The 16,842-nt window shown below is 35.7% G+C and overlaps 1 protein-coding gene across 1 annotated transcript in view; it reads right to left on the minus strand.

The window, feature by feature from the left end:
* tanc1b (tetratricopeptide repeat, ankyrin repeat and coiled-coil containing 1b) overlaps positions 1-16,842 on the minus strand; it is a 164,534-nt gene that overhangs the window by 110,220 nt on the left and 37,472 nt on the right. Inside the window, 1 exon segment of the mRNA XM_042731899.1 lies at positions 820-1,020. Within this exon segment, the coding sequence (XP_042587833.1) occupies positions 820-1,020 (201 nt within the window).

Consider the following 16,842-nt stretch of genomic DNA (forward strand, 5'->3'; position numbering starts at 1 on the left):
ATCGAAATTAAGCACAGTTTCCCACAATTTTCAATTACTGTGATAACAAAAAATAAATCTATAATACGTAAATCTAATCTAATCTAATAAATAGGTTTGAATAGATCTATTTATATACTGTTTTTAATTTATGCTGATTTAAAAAATAATAATTGTAACAAAATTACTGTATTGCAGTAACAACAATTAAATAACATGGAAAATATTGTTCATTACATAAAAGATAAAAAGAAAAACTTGAATTTGGGAGGAAATAATTTCATAATGCAAAAAAAAAACAAAAAACATTTGGCAACATGCCTTGTAATTCACTTTATAATAGATTGTATGATCTCATTAATAATTGTAACCACAGTTAAAATACATTATAATGCTTATCTATTCATTATTACACAGAAAAATATAATGCACTAAAACACGACAAGACACTAAATCCAGGTGTAACAACGAATCTGCACATATAATGCATTTTATTATTATTTATAAAATATATAATGCATTTCAACATTTATTATGAATACATTTATAATGCATTATTCATAAGGGTCTCATGTGACGTGTGACCAAAACGGTCCTAAAATACAAATACAATCTTTTTATTTCCTTCTTTTCATTTCAGGGCGACCTGGTAATGTTCTTGTGAGATTCACTCCTAAACTTCACCTTTCAAGCTTGTAATTTCTGCACCGCTAGCAAAACCAAACTGAATTACAGAGCAGCAGCTGTTGCCAAACCAGTGCAACCCATCGCTCAGCCAAAAAACTGCTGATGTCCGGACACATCGATGCTTTTAAATGGATAAAATGATAAATATCCCACCTGGAGACTTCTTGCTCGGGCGAGCTGCCATCATGTACGTCTGTCGGGGCAGGAGAGGGGATGATGGGAGGGACATGGAGACCCCTTTAGCCAGGCTGAGTCTGAGGCCTTCGTCTGCGGGCGGGTACGGACGGACACCCACAGGATCCTGCATCCCGCCGCCGGGACACCTGCGCTGGACACTGAGCGGGTACGGCTCTCCTGATCACACACAAACAACAAGACTGGTTTTAAATGTCCTAGCAGCCCTGTTGCACATATCGACAGTAAAATATTTGCAGATATATTGCACATCCTCTAAATATTGCCCAGCTTCTTCACAGAGCAGAAAACACTGGCGTTAACAGCCCCAGTGAAACTGACAGGCACGTTTATTTGACTGACACTCTCCTAACAAAAGATTGACTCAGTCATCTTAATAAAAACAAATAGAGCCACTGAGATTGAGTTTAGATTACAAATGTGGCAAAATCCACAAACGGTTTTCACTGTAAACCCTGAACGCCATTAAGAGAAGGAAAACTAATTAGCAGAGCTCACTAATAATACACAACAATGGGTCTCAGATGTATTTGCATTACACGCTATTCACAGCACTGATTAAACACTGCTTCTCCAGTCTGCCTTTTCTCCGTCTCACTGTTTTTTATCATTATTTTCTTGTTTTAATGTTTAAAGAATTGCTGTTATACCTGATGAGCTGGGATTGTTTTGTGCCACTTTAGGCTTCTGGGAAATCTCATCTATTTGCTATTTACTATTTAAATGGAATACTAACTTAGTGAACATTGCGCAGTGTTTACTGAATACTGCCTACTACTGTTTAAAAAAATAGACTTAGAACTACTTTTACACACTATTTAAAAATGGATTATGCAATAACTTGCATTTCAAACAGTAGTATGCTACAATTTCGCTCACATGACCTCATCAGCATCTGAGTTATAACAGTTAACTAAAACTGTTACTTGGTGAAAAAAATAAACTCTACAAGAAATTAAATGAAATACAATTCAATCATTTATTTTAACATGACATACAAAAATAACTACAACTTAAAACTAAATCAAAATTAATAAAAACTATATATACATATCTAAAAAAAAAAAAATACAAATGACAAAAACACAATAAAATTCTTAAAATACAATTCATACATTCAGTTCAATTAATTTAGTTTAACTTGATGTACTAAAATAACCACAACTAAAAATGAAATAATTATTAATAAAAACTACACAGATATTGAAAAAATAATAACAGTAATGATAAAAACACAATAAAATTACTAAAACTTTTACTAAAATTAAAAAGAAAACAGAAAATATAAAAGAGTTCAAAATATTTATAAAAATGATTATAGTATCTCAATGATACTAAAATACCTCTGACCAGCATGCAGTTATCTAATAGCTGTTTTGTTTTGTTTTTTACTTTGACTAATTTATTTTACATTTTGTTACTTTTATTCATTCATTTTATTACATCTGAATCCAATTTTGAAAACGTCTTAATCAGCAGCGAGATTAAACGACATCAAAATAGAGAGGTTTAAATCACAGCGGTCATTTCCAGTTGATGGAATGAGATGGAAGGTCAAGTTAAGTGCACTGCATTATGGGATACATTATCTCACGTTGCGCTTTTTTTTTCATACTGTGCATTTTATTTCTCTGGACATTCAATGCATTCAGTGCAAGTACATATTCTATTTACTGTAGAAACACACAGTATGACAGTACATTTTTGTGAACAGTGTCTCTTCTCCCACTCACTCTCTCCCACTGATGAAGAGCAAAACAAAGATGTCTAGTGTTTGAAAAGGAAAAGAAATAGTGAGGGACGCAAGAAAACAGGAAGTCAGCGTGCCCTAGTCACACCTCCGCTCTCTTTCAACACCCACTGGGGTCACAAGCGTCTGGTCAGGGCAATCTCTGATGATAGCGGTGACCGATGAGCTCACAGCGAAAGAAAAGTGTAAGCTGCAGTTTATTCTGGCCAAAAACACCCACTTGGACAGGAAGAGATCATCTGACCGACATGCAAAATATCTCAACATTTTAGCAGTGAGTTTAGGCAAGGTCACGTTTATATATTTCTATAGTGCTTCATAGAATACAGAATAGAGCAATTCAAAGCAGCTTCACAGTAATAAACAGGAAAAGGACAGTGTTAATGTTGTAAATTGAATCTATTATGAAACTATTAGAATGATTTATATTGCACAATTCAAACTTAATGGTACCTGACTGTATTTTGCATAAAAACAACAATCCTAAAATGTATGTACAAAATGAAAATGACAATAAAAAATATAAATATTTGTTATATAAATATAAACAATTTAAATATAGGAATATGAAGGAAAGAAATAAAAATGGGGAAATTTACAGAAATAAAATGATAGAGGGCAATCAGTATAATGCTAGACTGTTGTCACATGACTTCATCTGCATGTGGTTATCTAAAAAATGCATTTTTTATAAGAAGGAAAGAAATACTGAGGAAAATGATTTTAAAGAAATTTCAGAAATAAAATTATAGCATGCCATCAGTGGGATGTAGCAGGATTGCATTAACTATTTGTGTTTATCTGAAATGGCAGATACAATAAAAATACAGATGTGGCGGAAAAACTAAAATAATGGAACAGGAGTGTTCCCTATTGGCTTTATGGAAAACAATACAAAAATTGCAAGAAATAATTTTATTGCAATTTATAAGAGACTTTGTAATCCCAATTATTCAATATGTATTATTTAACATAACTCAAAAACAAAAGAAGGATATAGGCTACAGTTCTGCCAGATCAAATTTACTTGCAGCCTGTAGATCTTTTAGTGATCTGATGCCACACTAACCTGGAAAACTAAGCTGGAAAATCTAATGATTCCTTCACACAACTGTTTCCAGTCAGACTCATGCAGCTTGAGGTTTGTGTGCAATATGAATTCAGAGAACACTGAACGTGCAATGTCACTGAATCACCATGAAATCGCCATGAAACCAGCGTAAGAGTGAAATCATCACTGTGTTCATGTTATTGGCCCAAACCTCCTGTGCTATAATTCACACCATCTTACCCTAACAGCTGTAAATCCTTCATGACTGGTGGCTTGGCACAGAGAGACTTGTGTCACGAATCATTTGCAAAACAAACTATAAATTCTACGACCACTCTTTCCTTCCTTGAGACAGAGAGACAACGAAGACCAACATCTTCCTTTACAGCTTGAAGTAAGAACTATAGACGTCTATTTCTGCCATAGAATAAAAAATAATAATAAAAAAGTTTAAAAACGACTTTTTAACTCACAAATGAAAAGAAGTCAGAATGCAAACTCAGAATTCAAAGAAAAAGGTCAAAATTGCAAGATGGAAACTCATAATTCAGAGAAAAATAAGAATTGTGAGATGTAAACTCAGAAAGCCATAAATGCAAGATGTAAACTTGGAATTCTAAGAAAAAGTCAGAATTCTTTGTTTATTTCTCAGAACTCAAAAAATACTCAGAATTTTGAGATAATGTGTCGTAATTATCTTTTTTTATTCCGTGGCAGAAACAGGCTTCCATAAAAGCACACCTTTAAACCACTTTTGCCACTTTCAGTCGGATAAGAGCAAAACAGGTGTTATGAGAAGCAGGTGAAGAGTCGTATTTTAGCATGGTTGCAGTGCTGTATTGATCAAACTACACTTGTCAAAAATAATAGTTCTGAAAGCTTCAAAGTGTTTTGAGTGAGAGCTGGAATCAAGCAGCTCTCAAAAACACAGACAAATGACTTTCAAGCCTCTTTCATTGAGACAAAACAATGCTGAAGTCAAGCCTGACATTTGAAGAGTCTTTAGTGAGTCATTCTCTCTAGCAACAGACCACAACACTGAGAGTGCATATTTCAGACAGAAGGATGTGCTCTTCATGTCATGCTAGAAGGATATCAGGACTGCTCTGTCATTTCCTACAACCACAGGATGGAAAACAAGGGACGCCACACGAAAAAAAACCCACGGAGGAGTATAAAGCAACTGAGATTAAGTGTTACAAAGCCTATATGAACATACATGTTACATTTGAATTCAGCCAAAAGAAGGTACCTTAAAAGTAAGCATAACTACACTAACTTCCTTTGGGATGCCTAAAAATGCTGTCTATGTAGGCAGCACACTAGATTTTGGAAAAGTGCCTGAGACAGGCTGAATCATGACAAGTCAACCACAGACGGCCCTCGAGAAACTAAAGGGAAGACAGACTGAAGCGAAGAGACAGAAAAGTAGAGAGAAAGGCAGTTTGAGAGACACTAAAGTAAACTAACCAAACCTACATTTGCTCTTTGGGTCCAAAGCAAACCGCACGAAGCAGACCGGCAATTTCAGCTCCATTCGAACCCATGAAACCAGGCCTAACTAATTACACCGGTGAACGGACAGCTGATTACAACCTTTCTAGACTTTCCTAGCCAATATAGACTGAGACTTCTAATTATAATAGTCTGATTATATTTATAAAGACTCTGATTAGACCAGGACTGATGTTTAATAAACGTAATTCACAAGGGAGAGGTTGCGATTTTATTTATAGTGAAACCTCCACAAAAACACATCTAATATTGGTGCATATAAATGTATAAGTGATTAAATATCACTCTTCCATAAGTTCATTTCGTAAAAAACAGTGCAAAAAAGGCCTTGATATTTTAAAGCGAGATTTTTACTGTATTTTTATTCTTACTTTAAATATTTTGGGTCTTCCTGACTACAATGGCTGTTTGATTAAAATGTCAATAAAAAATAAATACATAAACAACTAAAAAATGGACAGATAATTAAATAGATCATGGATAAATAAATAAGACTCATTCAATTTTGAGCAAAATTATATATCTCAGTAAATATTACTCAGCGAAAAACGGTAAAAAAAATTTAAGCTACATTTTTACTATATTTATTGTATTTTTACTGCATTTGACTTACATTATTTGAGTCGGCCTGACTACAACGATGTTTGCTTAAAATTACAATAAAAATAAATACATAAATAATAAACAGATAGACAAATACATGATCATAGATAGCTAAAATAAATAAATAAATGAAACAATTAAAGCCATTTTAGAGCAAAACTATTTTCACACATTTTCGTGTGTTCATTTAGTGTAAAACAGTGCAAAAAAAAACATATTTAAGCTAGATTTTTACATTAAATTTTACATCTATCTGACTACTTAAAAATAAAATCCTAAAATAAATACAAAAAGATGGATGGTTGGATGGACACTTGATATTATTTATATTTTTATATTTTCCAGCCCTAGTGTGTTCTCCTGATGTTTTCTGAGGTGAATATCTTTAGATCAGATTTGAGTGTGTATCTCTGGCTTCTGTGAGTCTGCGAGTGAAATAAATCTGGCCTCAGGAATGCAAGTCGTCATTGTGAAAGCCTCTAAATGCTGAAGAATAAAAGCCCACCAGCCCCTGCTTCACCTCCCCTCACACACACTGAACAAAGGGACGTAACCTTGAGAGGGATGAGCTCTATTCAAACAGAAAGAGCCGTTTAGTATTCAGACTCTGTGGCTCGGCTCATCACACGTACAGTACAACGCCTGTGGAGAAGATCCTGAGTCACAGCCTGAGTTTGAGTTTCATCACTGACCTGTGGAGAGCTCACATTTACTTCAATTGATGCATTCCTTTGTGATCATGGGCTCTGCTCAATGTGTACAGGACATGTGTGCAAATATGATGTGTGTGCGTGTGTGTGTGTGTGTGTGTGAGATCAGCCATATAATCTGGCAATAATTAATGCAGATTCTCTTTGTTAAATCTACAAAGGTGACTGACTGAGAAATTGAATGAGTGTCTGAAACCCTGGAGATACTGAACAACAGCAATGACAGAAAGAGAGAGAGAGAGAGAGAGAGAGAGAGAGAGAGAGAGAGACGCAACACAAGAGGATGAGAAGGACAGAGGAAAGAGCTGAGAGAAAAAGAAAGAAGAAAAAGAAAAGAGGGAAAGGGCACGCATCAACAGTGATGGAAAAACTGAGTTACAAAAGAGGAAAATAAGGAGGAGGAAGAAAAATGGAATACAATTAAAATGAGAAAAAGAATAAGGATGAAGAGGAAAAGAAAAAGAAAGAAAGAAGCGGGAGGCAGAGAAGAGAAAGAGGAAGAAAAAAGAAGAAAAAGGAAGGAGAAAGAAGAGGAGGAGGAAAAGAAAAGAACGATGAAAGGAAGAAGCGAGGCAGAGCGCAGAAAGAAGAAGAGTCGAGAATCGAGAGCAAGATGAAGAGTAAAGGGAAAACAAATAATGAAAAAGTTGAAAAGAGAGTGGAAAGAAGAAATATAGTAAGACAGTGGAAGATGAAGAAAGTGAGAGAAGGGAAAAGAATGAAAGAGAAAAAAATTCAAAGAATGGAAAAAGAGGAGAAAGAAGAAGAAAGGAAAGAGTCAAATAATGAGAAAAGATGGAAAAAAATATGAAGAGGAGACAGAAATAGAGAAAAGGGAAAGAAACAGAGGAATTGAGGAAATGAAACAGAAGAAGAGAACAAGAAGGAAAAGTGGAATACGAGGAAGAGGAAGAGAAAGAGAAGAAAGATGAAGAAAATGCAAAGAAAGAAACTGGAAGTGAAAGAGTGCTGTATTGATGTGATGTGAGTCTGGATCACACAGCATGTTATCAGACTTAACTCACAATAGAACCACAGGCTCACACACACACACACACACACACACACACACACACACACACACACTCACAGCTCTCTATCCACCTTTTTCCTGGCGTAAAAATGGGTGCCCCCATTTGTAAATTCTATGGGTGTAGCTTCCTGTCTCATTTGCGTCCAGCTATTTTTAGCTGTAGAAAACAGTTTGTTTTGCTGCTTGATATTGACAATTGATCTGCCCTATCATATTATTTTAATCTGTTATCTTAATTAAGAACACACTGGTTTGTACTGCAAACAGTTTTACCGTTTACTGCACGTGGTATTCTCCTCGTTATGCCTCGCTAATGAAATAGATACTCACCCATATGCTTACTTCCGCATTGAGGAAAAAGGTGGATAGAGATCCATTCAGACGGCTGATGCCTCTGTCACTAACAACACAACAACAGATACAACTAGAGGTCAACCGATTAATTGGCCGATTTTTGGCATTTTTTTAATTAATCGGCATCGGCCGATTGTGCTGCAAATTAGGCCGATTTATAGTCAGGCGCACCGGCAGACAGCTAAGCGTTGTTGTGGAACTCCCTCTGAAGCTCAATTTATACTATGTAGCTATGTAGGCTATGTATAGTACGGCGTAGCCTGTCGTGCACCTCTCCGAAAATCTGACAGCGTGTCAATTCTACACGGACATGAAAGCACTGTGATTGGTCTGCTAGAACCCCTCCCTCCATATGTACTTGAGTTCTGTGTGTGTTTATGTGCACTTTTATATATTTTAATGTTACACCTTCTTATATAAAATAAAACAAAGCAAAGAACAAGTGTCTTTTCATTTATTATACTACATAGCATTATACATCACTTGTTGTCCGCGACCAACAATGTTGATCTGCCGTGGTACAAGTCCTTGTGGAGATGGAAAGAATGCCATCTTCTCTTGTTCCGTTGTTGTCTCCTTTTTGAAGTTTTAAATAATAATTTAATGATTATTTATTTGCCGCAGTCAAGGCTAAAATGCTTCTCTGATGAGCTGCTTCTTCTTCGGCTTTTGCCGTGGTACTGCGGGTCACACCAGCAACATGCCCGTGGACACTGAAGACTAGTGGTTTGCATGTGTACTGCACATCGACGCGTACAGCGACGCAGAAGTATAAATGAAAACTGACGCATAGCCTGCGGCGTAAAGGCTACGGCGTAGGTCAGACGCAGAAGTATAAATCAGCCTTGAGGCTGCATGAGAGACGGAGCAGCTCACACTCTGCAGCAGCGGCTTGTTCACACACAGCTTCAGCTAATGGCAGGGAAAAACAGCCCACTTCGGAATTACGTTTTACTCTACTAGAATTGATGCCGGAAAGTTGTCATATTCGTAAGTGCAACAAGTCATTTGCATGTGAAAGTAGAAACACGTTTAATTCAGACGAAACTTCTGTGCTGATTATAACGTGCACGTTAACTTTCCTCATGAAATGTGTGTGTAGGTTCAACAATATCCTCCACGATGTCATCGCTCGTGACCAGCATGCACTCAAGCAGTTATGAGCAGCAGGCTGTGTAATATGTGTGAAATCTTTTGTTTTTGTTATCACTATGACCATTTGACTTATAGCAGTGTCCAGTGTTTCCTATACATTGAGTTATTTGTGACGACTCAATCAAAAAGGCTTATACTTTGTTGAATAAAATGAGTGCTTCATGTTTCAGAATTAAAATGCAGCACTGGTGTTTTAATATGAATGTATCTTTGAAAAAGCTTTGATGCCATTTTCATTTAGTCTTTCATGTAATGCCTGATGTTTGTGAGCAGAGCTTATTTGATTACAGCCGTTCCCGAGGAAACCGCTATATTCGCCTCCTCCAACAGCGCCTCCTGCTGGTAGAGAATTAATTTGCAGTCTGTGGGAAACACTGGTGTCTGTCAGAAAACATAAACAAAAAGCATGCTTCAGAACTGTTTTGAGAAAGTGCTTAAGTTTTGAGCCATGTATTATTACTCTAAATTGGGCTACTACTACTATTACTATCTGGTACCCTGCAATAATAATTTGCTCAAACTCACTTTTATAAGATGAATGAAAAAAATATATAAAAAATATATCGGCCATCGGCTGCCCTGATTTCTAAATATCGGCATCGGCCAGTGAAAAACCCATATCGGTGGACCTCCAGATACAACAGTCACAATCCATTCACAAACACACTCTAGGCTAATGTTTACTTATGCTTTCAACTATATATACATTTCACAACTCAGACTTTACATGATCCACAATCAGTAAATAATTTAATTATTATTTAAAATATACAAACATGACATTTGTGTACTGCTTCAAAACCTAGCGAGCTGCCTAGTATGAAATGTCAGGTAAAACAGTCTCATTACTGTTCTAATTTCTAATAAATGTAATTTATTGCTGTGATTTAAAGCATAAATAAAATCAAAAACACAACTTCCTTAAAAAAAACACAATCGTTCAAAAATCAAACTAATAATATCTATCTAATCTATCAATTACAAGATGAAGGCATTGTATCTGAAGTGCACAGATACTCAATACATTTTGGCAAAGAGCAGGAGAGCCAAATCCACCCAGCAGAAAAAAATAGCTGTAATACACAAGAGACATTACAGCCACAAGCACGTCACTGAAACATCCTCTATGGGAACATATTAGACGGTTAATGCGAACTGATGCCACAAGCAGACAGACATCTGAAGTCAAAGCAGCTCAGCGCTGGCAGAACAGTCTGGAGCCTCTTTCCCAGAAGCCCCAAGGGCTCAGAGACGGAGGGGCACGACATGTTCCAGTTCTCTTCATAAACGCTCGATTTCAACTGGGATGGGAAAAGAATCTCAGTGCAGAACAGAGCCTTACCCTCATGTCTTTATATGAGAAAGAATGTACAACTCTTAGTAACCTAACTACATTTTTCAGTAACTCAGCTGTTCTTTAAATAGAGCACCATTTCCAGTATCTTGCTACTTTTAAAACATATAACTCAGTTATTCTCTTTTATAGCAATAAGTTTAAATAACAATTCAGGCATATTTAAAACCTATAAGTCCACTCTGTGGCCATCATGGGTACAAATGCAGGCAGCTGTTTCTTACATACAAGTACAGCTCCAGTCAACTTAACAGTGAAGGACGGACATCTCCAAATCAGTGCAAAATTACAAATTATGTGTCAATAAAACATTCCAAACCTGCATAAAAAGCAGGAAAAAAATGGGGTTCTCAAGCTTAAAAATGCAATTATCATGGATACGATCGCACAGATTTCTATTGAACTGTTTTCCTATTTAATAATTACAAACAAATTAATTTGTATTTTGTTTTATTAAAATGAACACTAGCCGAAATGTTTAATAATAATCATTAATTAATTAATATTTAATTAATACATTTAAATTAATTACATTTAAATGTAATAAATAAATAACTTTTTCTTTTAAATTAATATAATATTTCTAATAGAAATTCTGATGGTATAAAGTGTCTATCATTAGAGATTTCACTACATACACTTTTTTATTTTATTAAAACTAACACTGGCAGAACAGTTTAACTTTTTATATTTCATATATGTTTTTCTTTTATATTAAAATGTATGTGTGTGTATGTGGATGGAATTCCATTTAACCTCAAATCAGCACAGAAAACAGAATAAGTCTGTAAATTCTCTGCTCTTTGAGGATTTGGCAGATGCTCCGGGAACTCAGGGAGGTAAAACCTCAAGCTATCAGCGAGGCTGAATGCGGTCTGTCACATTTATGAGTCTCAGGGCTTCAATGAAAATCCTTCCACTACAAAACATGACCTTAGTTTACTGATGATGTCTAAGGACAACATCTCTACACGTCTCCTGTAAATCTCAAGTAAATCTCCTGTGCATCTTAAAAAGATGTTTTGCATGGCATGACAGAATTGTTTTGCAGACATCTGCAGCTTAAAGGATTCATCATTTTCTCACTTTCAAGTCATTCCAAACCCATGTGATTCTCATCTCCATGGAACACAAAGGAGTAGTTCTGATGAATGTTCTGATTCTGTGAACTGGATCAACTGATTCATTCAAAAGAGTCACCTTTAATGCACGATTCATTCATTGCAGCTTCAAAGGACAGCAAAGATTATTAGTTTGTGTTCAATGAAAGAAAGAAAGTCCTGCAGGTTTGGAATGACATAACGCTGAGCAAATGATGACAGACAGAATTGAGTTATTAGTCTTGTTTAACATTATCCTAATTTTGCTTTTATGAACATATTTAAAGGATTCACTCACAATAAGCCACATAAGCCATGAGGAGTGACTTGAGATGAGTGAACTGAGATTACCGCAGTTTTGACAACAGTCAGGCTCTGGAAACAAAATCCTATTTGTTTTCTGCATAGGGAAAATAATTTTCAGTGACACCATCTAAACTTTTCGGGATAGACGCTCTGAGGAGCCAGGAGCTCCGAGGTGGTTTCTGTAGAAGGACCAGGATCATTAACACAGACCATTAAGCAGAGCGTTGAGCGCGGATCAGTGAGGGTCAACTGCATGACTGGACATCAGGTAGACAGATCAGACGCTTTTAGTGGGGCTAAATGAAAACAAACGCGGCTCACCTCAAATCATATAATCCATCAGTAAACAAGCAAACGCTGCAATGAGAAGCCTTTCAAAAGACCTGCGCCATATATTCATACACTAAAAGTTTAGGTTTTTTTGAAAGAAGACTTTTTTGCACACCAAGGCTGCATTTATTTGATATAAAATACAGTAAAAACTGTAAAATTGTGATGTATTATTAAAATTTTAAATGGCTGTTTTCTATGAGAAAATATGGTAATATGTAATTCCTGGGATGCAAAGCTGAATTTTCAGCAGCATTACTCCAGTCTTCAGTGTCACATTATCTTTATAATTCTATTTGATTTATTTAATTATTTCTCTATTTTTATTATATGTTTTATATTTTATTAAAAAAAAATCATTTTGTGTGTCTTATTTATTTATTATGTTTACGGGAAGCCTTAAAGAGACAAATCCCCTGTATACACTGCGTTCCAAATTATTATGCATGTGACATATCAATAGGATTTCAGTACAATATAGAGTCAGAGTTTTGTTTGTGTTGTTTTTCACATCTTTTTAGATAACTGGTATCAATCTCAGACAGGTTTGGTCAATAGTTTGTCAGGTCTTCTCAGGTAAATGGAAACACTACTTAAAGAGGTTGTTCCACATTATTAAGCAAGTCACAGTTCTCATGAAATATGGTGAGGAAGAAAGATCTTTCTGAAGATGAAAAGTATGAAACAACGCAATGTCTTGCAAAAGGCATCAAAACAAACAATATTTCGCGAAAAGCAAACAGAAATTATTGACCTGTCAAAAGATTTGTGAGTGACTTAGAGCACAGGAGATCTTGGTCAGACAAAGATTTATTAAGGAAAGTTGCTGTCAAATAAATTAACTGTATTGTAATACCAGCTGTAAAAAAAGCCACTGCTGAGCAGCAGACAGGTGTTTGAAGCTCAAGATCCTCTCCATGCAGACTGACAGTTGTGTGTAGCTGTGTTTCAGTCACTGCTAACCGAACCTCACAAAGAGAAACCTGCACAGGTGTGTAAGCATACTTGCCAATAAACTTAGTTCTAATTCACTTACGTCACGAATTTTTCAAAATATTATGACGTTATACAGAAACTGTAGTATTTCTATTCTTTTTCATATTTTATTTTATTTAACATTTTAATTATTTAGTGTTTATTTATTTTCACATTTATTTTTGTTACGCTTTATTTGCTTTTTTTTAATTTTTTTATGTGTTGGAAGCTTCACCAATCCAAAACCCTTGTGTTTGTATTAGCATACTTTGCAGTAAATCCAATTCTAGTTCTGAAATAAAATCTTTTTTCACATCATAAACATCTTTACTGTCACTTTTGATGAATTTAATGCATCTTTGCTAAATGAAAGTATTCATTTCTTCCAAAAAAAATTTTAATAACTTTGAATGTTTGTGTTTATTGCAGCCATTCTGTTTTGCATTGCTTCTAATCTCATATGCCACAAAATACTGTAAAACTACCCTCACCATTCTCCCGCCTCGACCCACCACATCAGGATAAGTGTTCGCAGGCAGTGAATGTGAATCAGAGGAACTATTAACCTCCCACAACTCTTTGTCATTAGGAAAAGCACAATGACGACGGGTCAGTAGTTCAGCCTGGCCTCTGAATGCTACACAGACTATTCATCAACACACACAATCACAGCCGTGTGAGACAGAAGAGCTCAAACACACCAACTCATGACAACCACTCCTATGCATGGGAACGGAGCGATTCTTTTCTTACTGATTCCATTCACAATTCTTTTATATACAAGTCAAAGGTTTCCAATCTGGGGTTTCCCGAAAAAAAAATCAGCACAGAAAATACATGCATGAACATGCATGAGTCATTTCAACACACTGCTGTAGTGATATACTGTCCGTAACAACAGCGTACCCACGTAATCCAGATCAGGGAATGACATCACTCCCGGTCCCTGCCAAATATGAGGTGGCTTTATTTGTTTAGCTTCTTTTTGTCCCATTTTCTTTTATTCTTGAGTTTCATGGACACCTTCAGGACCTTGGAGGAGAAAGAGGGGAAACGAGACGTGCTCCACCAGTCAGAAATCTGGATGCCAACTGGCCAGCTGGAAACAAAGGCCAGAGATTAGGAAGTGAAGCCAGACAGCTGACTATCCACAAAGTCTGGTGGAGTTTACAGCATATTCTGGCCAAGAACCGCCCACTTAGACAGGAAGAGACTGACAGACATACAAAAAAAATTATGTTTTAAAAAATTAATTGAAATGAAGAGAACAAAATTAAAACAATAAGATTTTATGTTTTATATATCCTATATATTTTTAAGTTGACATATTAGGGCTATCAATAGTTTAGAATTTTTACAATCACGATTAATCACACACTTATCACATATATTTCTATTATACTTATTATATATACATAAATGTGTGTGTGTGTGTGTGTGTGTGTGTGTATATATATATATATACACACACACACTGTCGTTCAAAAGTTTTGGATCAGTAAGATTTGTAATGTTTTTAAATGGAGTCTCTTGTGCTTATTAAGGCTGTATTTATTTTATCAAAAACACACAAAAAAAGTAATATTGTGAGATATTTAAATTTCTAATATTGGTTTTCAGTTTTAATATACTTTAAAATGTAATTTATTCCTGTGATGCCGGCTGAATTTTCAGCATCACTACTCATCATTCTAATATGCTGATTTATAATCAATGCTGGAAACAGTTGTGCTGCTTAATATTTTTTAGGACCTATGATGCCTTTTTTACGATTCTTTGATAAATAAAAAGTTAAAAAGAACAGTGATTATTCAAAATAGAAATTTTGTGTTACAATATACACTACTGTGTGACAACAGAACTACTTTCGTTCAGCTAATTTACTATCAAAAAAGCTTAAGTGAACTGAAGACAGCTTGACTGAACGATGTAAAGCCTGAACAGACTCTCATTGGCCTGTTATTGGACTCTGACATCACTGCGGTTCTGTATTACATAAACAAAAGAGTTTTGAAATAAGATCGAAGAACATTATGTGAAGGAAATTGAATGCTGTGGCATGTTAATGTGTTGTAGTGAATCCTGTCATTATCTCTGCGCTGCTGCTGTTGATTTTGTCTCGGGGTGTGACGGCTACCTGCCAGTTTTCTTCTCCGATGCATTAATCTCTGACAGAAAAGCAGCAATAATTCATCTGACAGAATGTAATAAGGTTTAAAAGGCTCATGACTTGAGGAATCAATTTTTCCTGTTGAAGCATAATGTTCTGAAGTTTCAAAAACCTTCTGACGTGAGATTGGCGAAAACATCTGAACACAAAACTACAGGACTGCCAACATTTACACCTCATGAATCTGTCACAACATGAGGAATCATACAGACACAGTAGCAAAAGAATGCCTGTTTAATAATGATCAGAAATATGATCTAAAATGATCATTAAAAAAAATAAATAAAACTAACAGCCTGTTTAATTAGAAATAGAATAAATCGTCATAAAGAACTAAATGTTGGCGAAAAATAAAAATAAAACTAACAGCCAATAACCAAATGAATTATGAATGAAATATCTTAAAAAGTGAAATATAATTCAAGAGTACGTTCTTTCTTTTTTTTTTGAACTTCTATATCACAATACTGTGTAATGAATGATACTGTAAGTCTAAATGCATCAATGTGTTTACGTTATGAAACAGTTGAATTCAAAATGAAACACTCAAAGCGGCAAAATATTGAATGAATGAGCCGTATTTAAAGCTGTTGTAAAAACATGAGATATCCATACACCTGTGACCTCTATAATTCGATATTACTGCAAGATGTAACCTGCAACCTGCTGTAACACAATGCATAATCGCATCTAAATCACTTGCATTCAATGAAGCTGTCGACACATGAAGAGGTCGTCTGACACACAGAGTTTCTGCTTCATGTCAGACTATAAAAAATGGATTCTGTCATATAAATGGTATAGTAGACTCTCTACCATTGCAGACAGTGGCCAGGCCGAACTCCAAGTAAACAGAGTTTAAAAATACACAGAAATCAACTGAGGAAGAGCTGCTGAAGCAGCAGAAGCCTCTGGACACCCAAGAGGCAGCTATTAGCCGGGAGTTGCTGTAACCGCACACACACACACACACACACACACACAGCGTCTATGAGGTCTGGGAGTTCAGGTGTGTCCTCATGTGTCCCAGCCCAACTCTCACATTACCAGACAAGCAGAATAACAGCTCCATGGGAATGGACATGAGTCAGGGCCGCACTCACGACAGCTGTTTACAAGACCTTGGCAGGCAACAGACGGCAGACTCGCTGTCAACCTCTCACCTTTCCCGTTTGTTCTCTCATTCTCTCCTCTTACATACACTCTCGGTCCTTCACTGATGCGTATCACTGCACACAATAATGACATGCTGCATTCATATGAATATGAGTGTGAATGTGAGTGTGAGTGTGAGTGTGTGTGTGTGTGTGCGCGTGTGCGCGTGTAAGAGAGATTCTTAAATTTCAGATACACTCATCTAATGCAATATAACTGATAAAAATAATGAAGATTATCAAATAAGACTTCTCCTTTGGAAATGTCAAATATCACAAGAGTCAGTATGAAATGTTACAGACAACAAGTAATTGCTATTAATGCACCAAAAGAACAAATATCATATGTAATGAAGTCACAAATTCTGCATGTAGAGTGTGTCATTTTTTTTCTTTTTTTTTTTCTTTTTTCAGAAAGATT

The sequence above is a fragment of the Cyprinus carpio genome, chromosome B9 (assembly GCF_018340385.1).
Source record: "Cyprinus carpio isolate SPL01 chromosome B9, ASM1834038v1, whole genome shotgun sequence".
Lineage (NCBI taxonomy): Eukaryota > Metazoa > Chordata > Actinopteri > Cypriniformes > Cyprinidae > Cyprinus > Cyprinus carpio.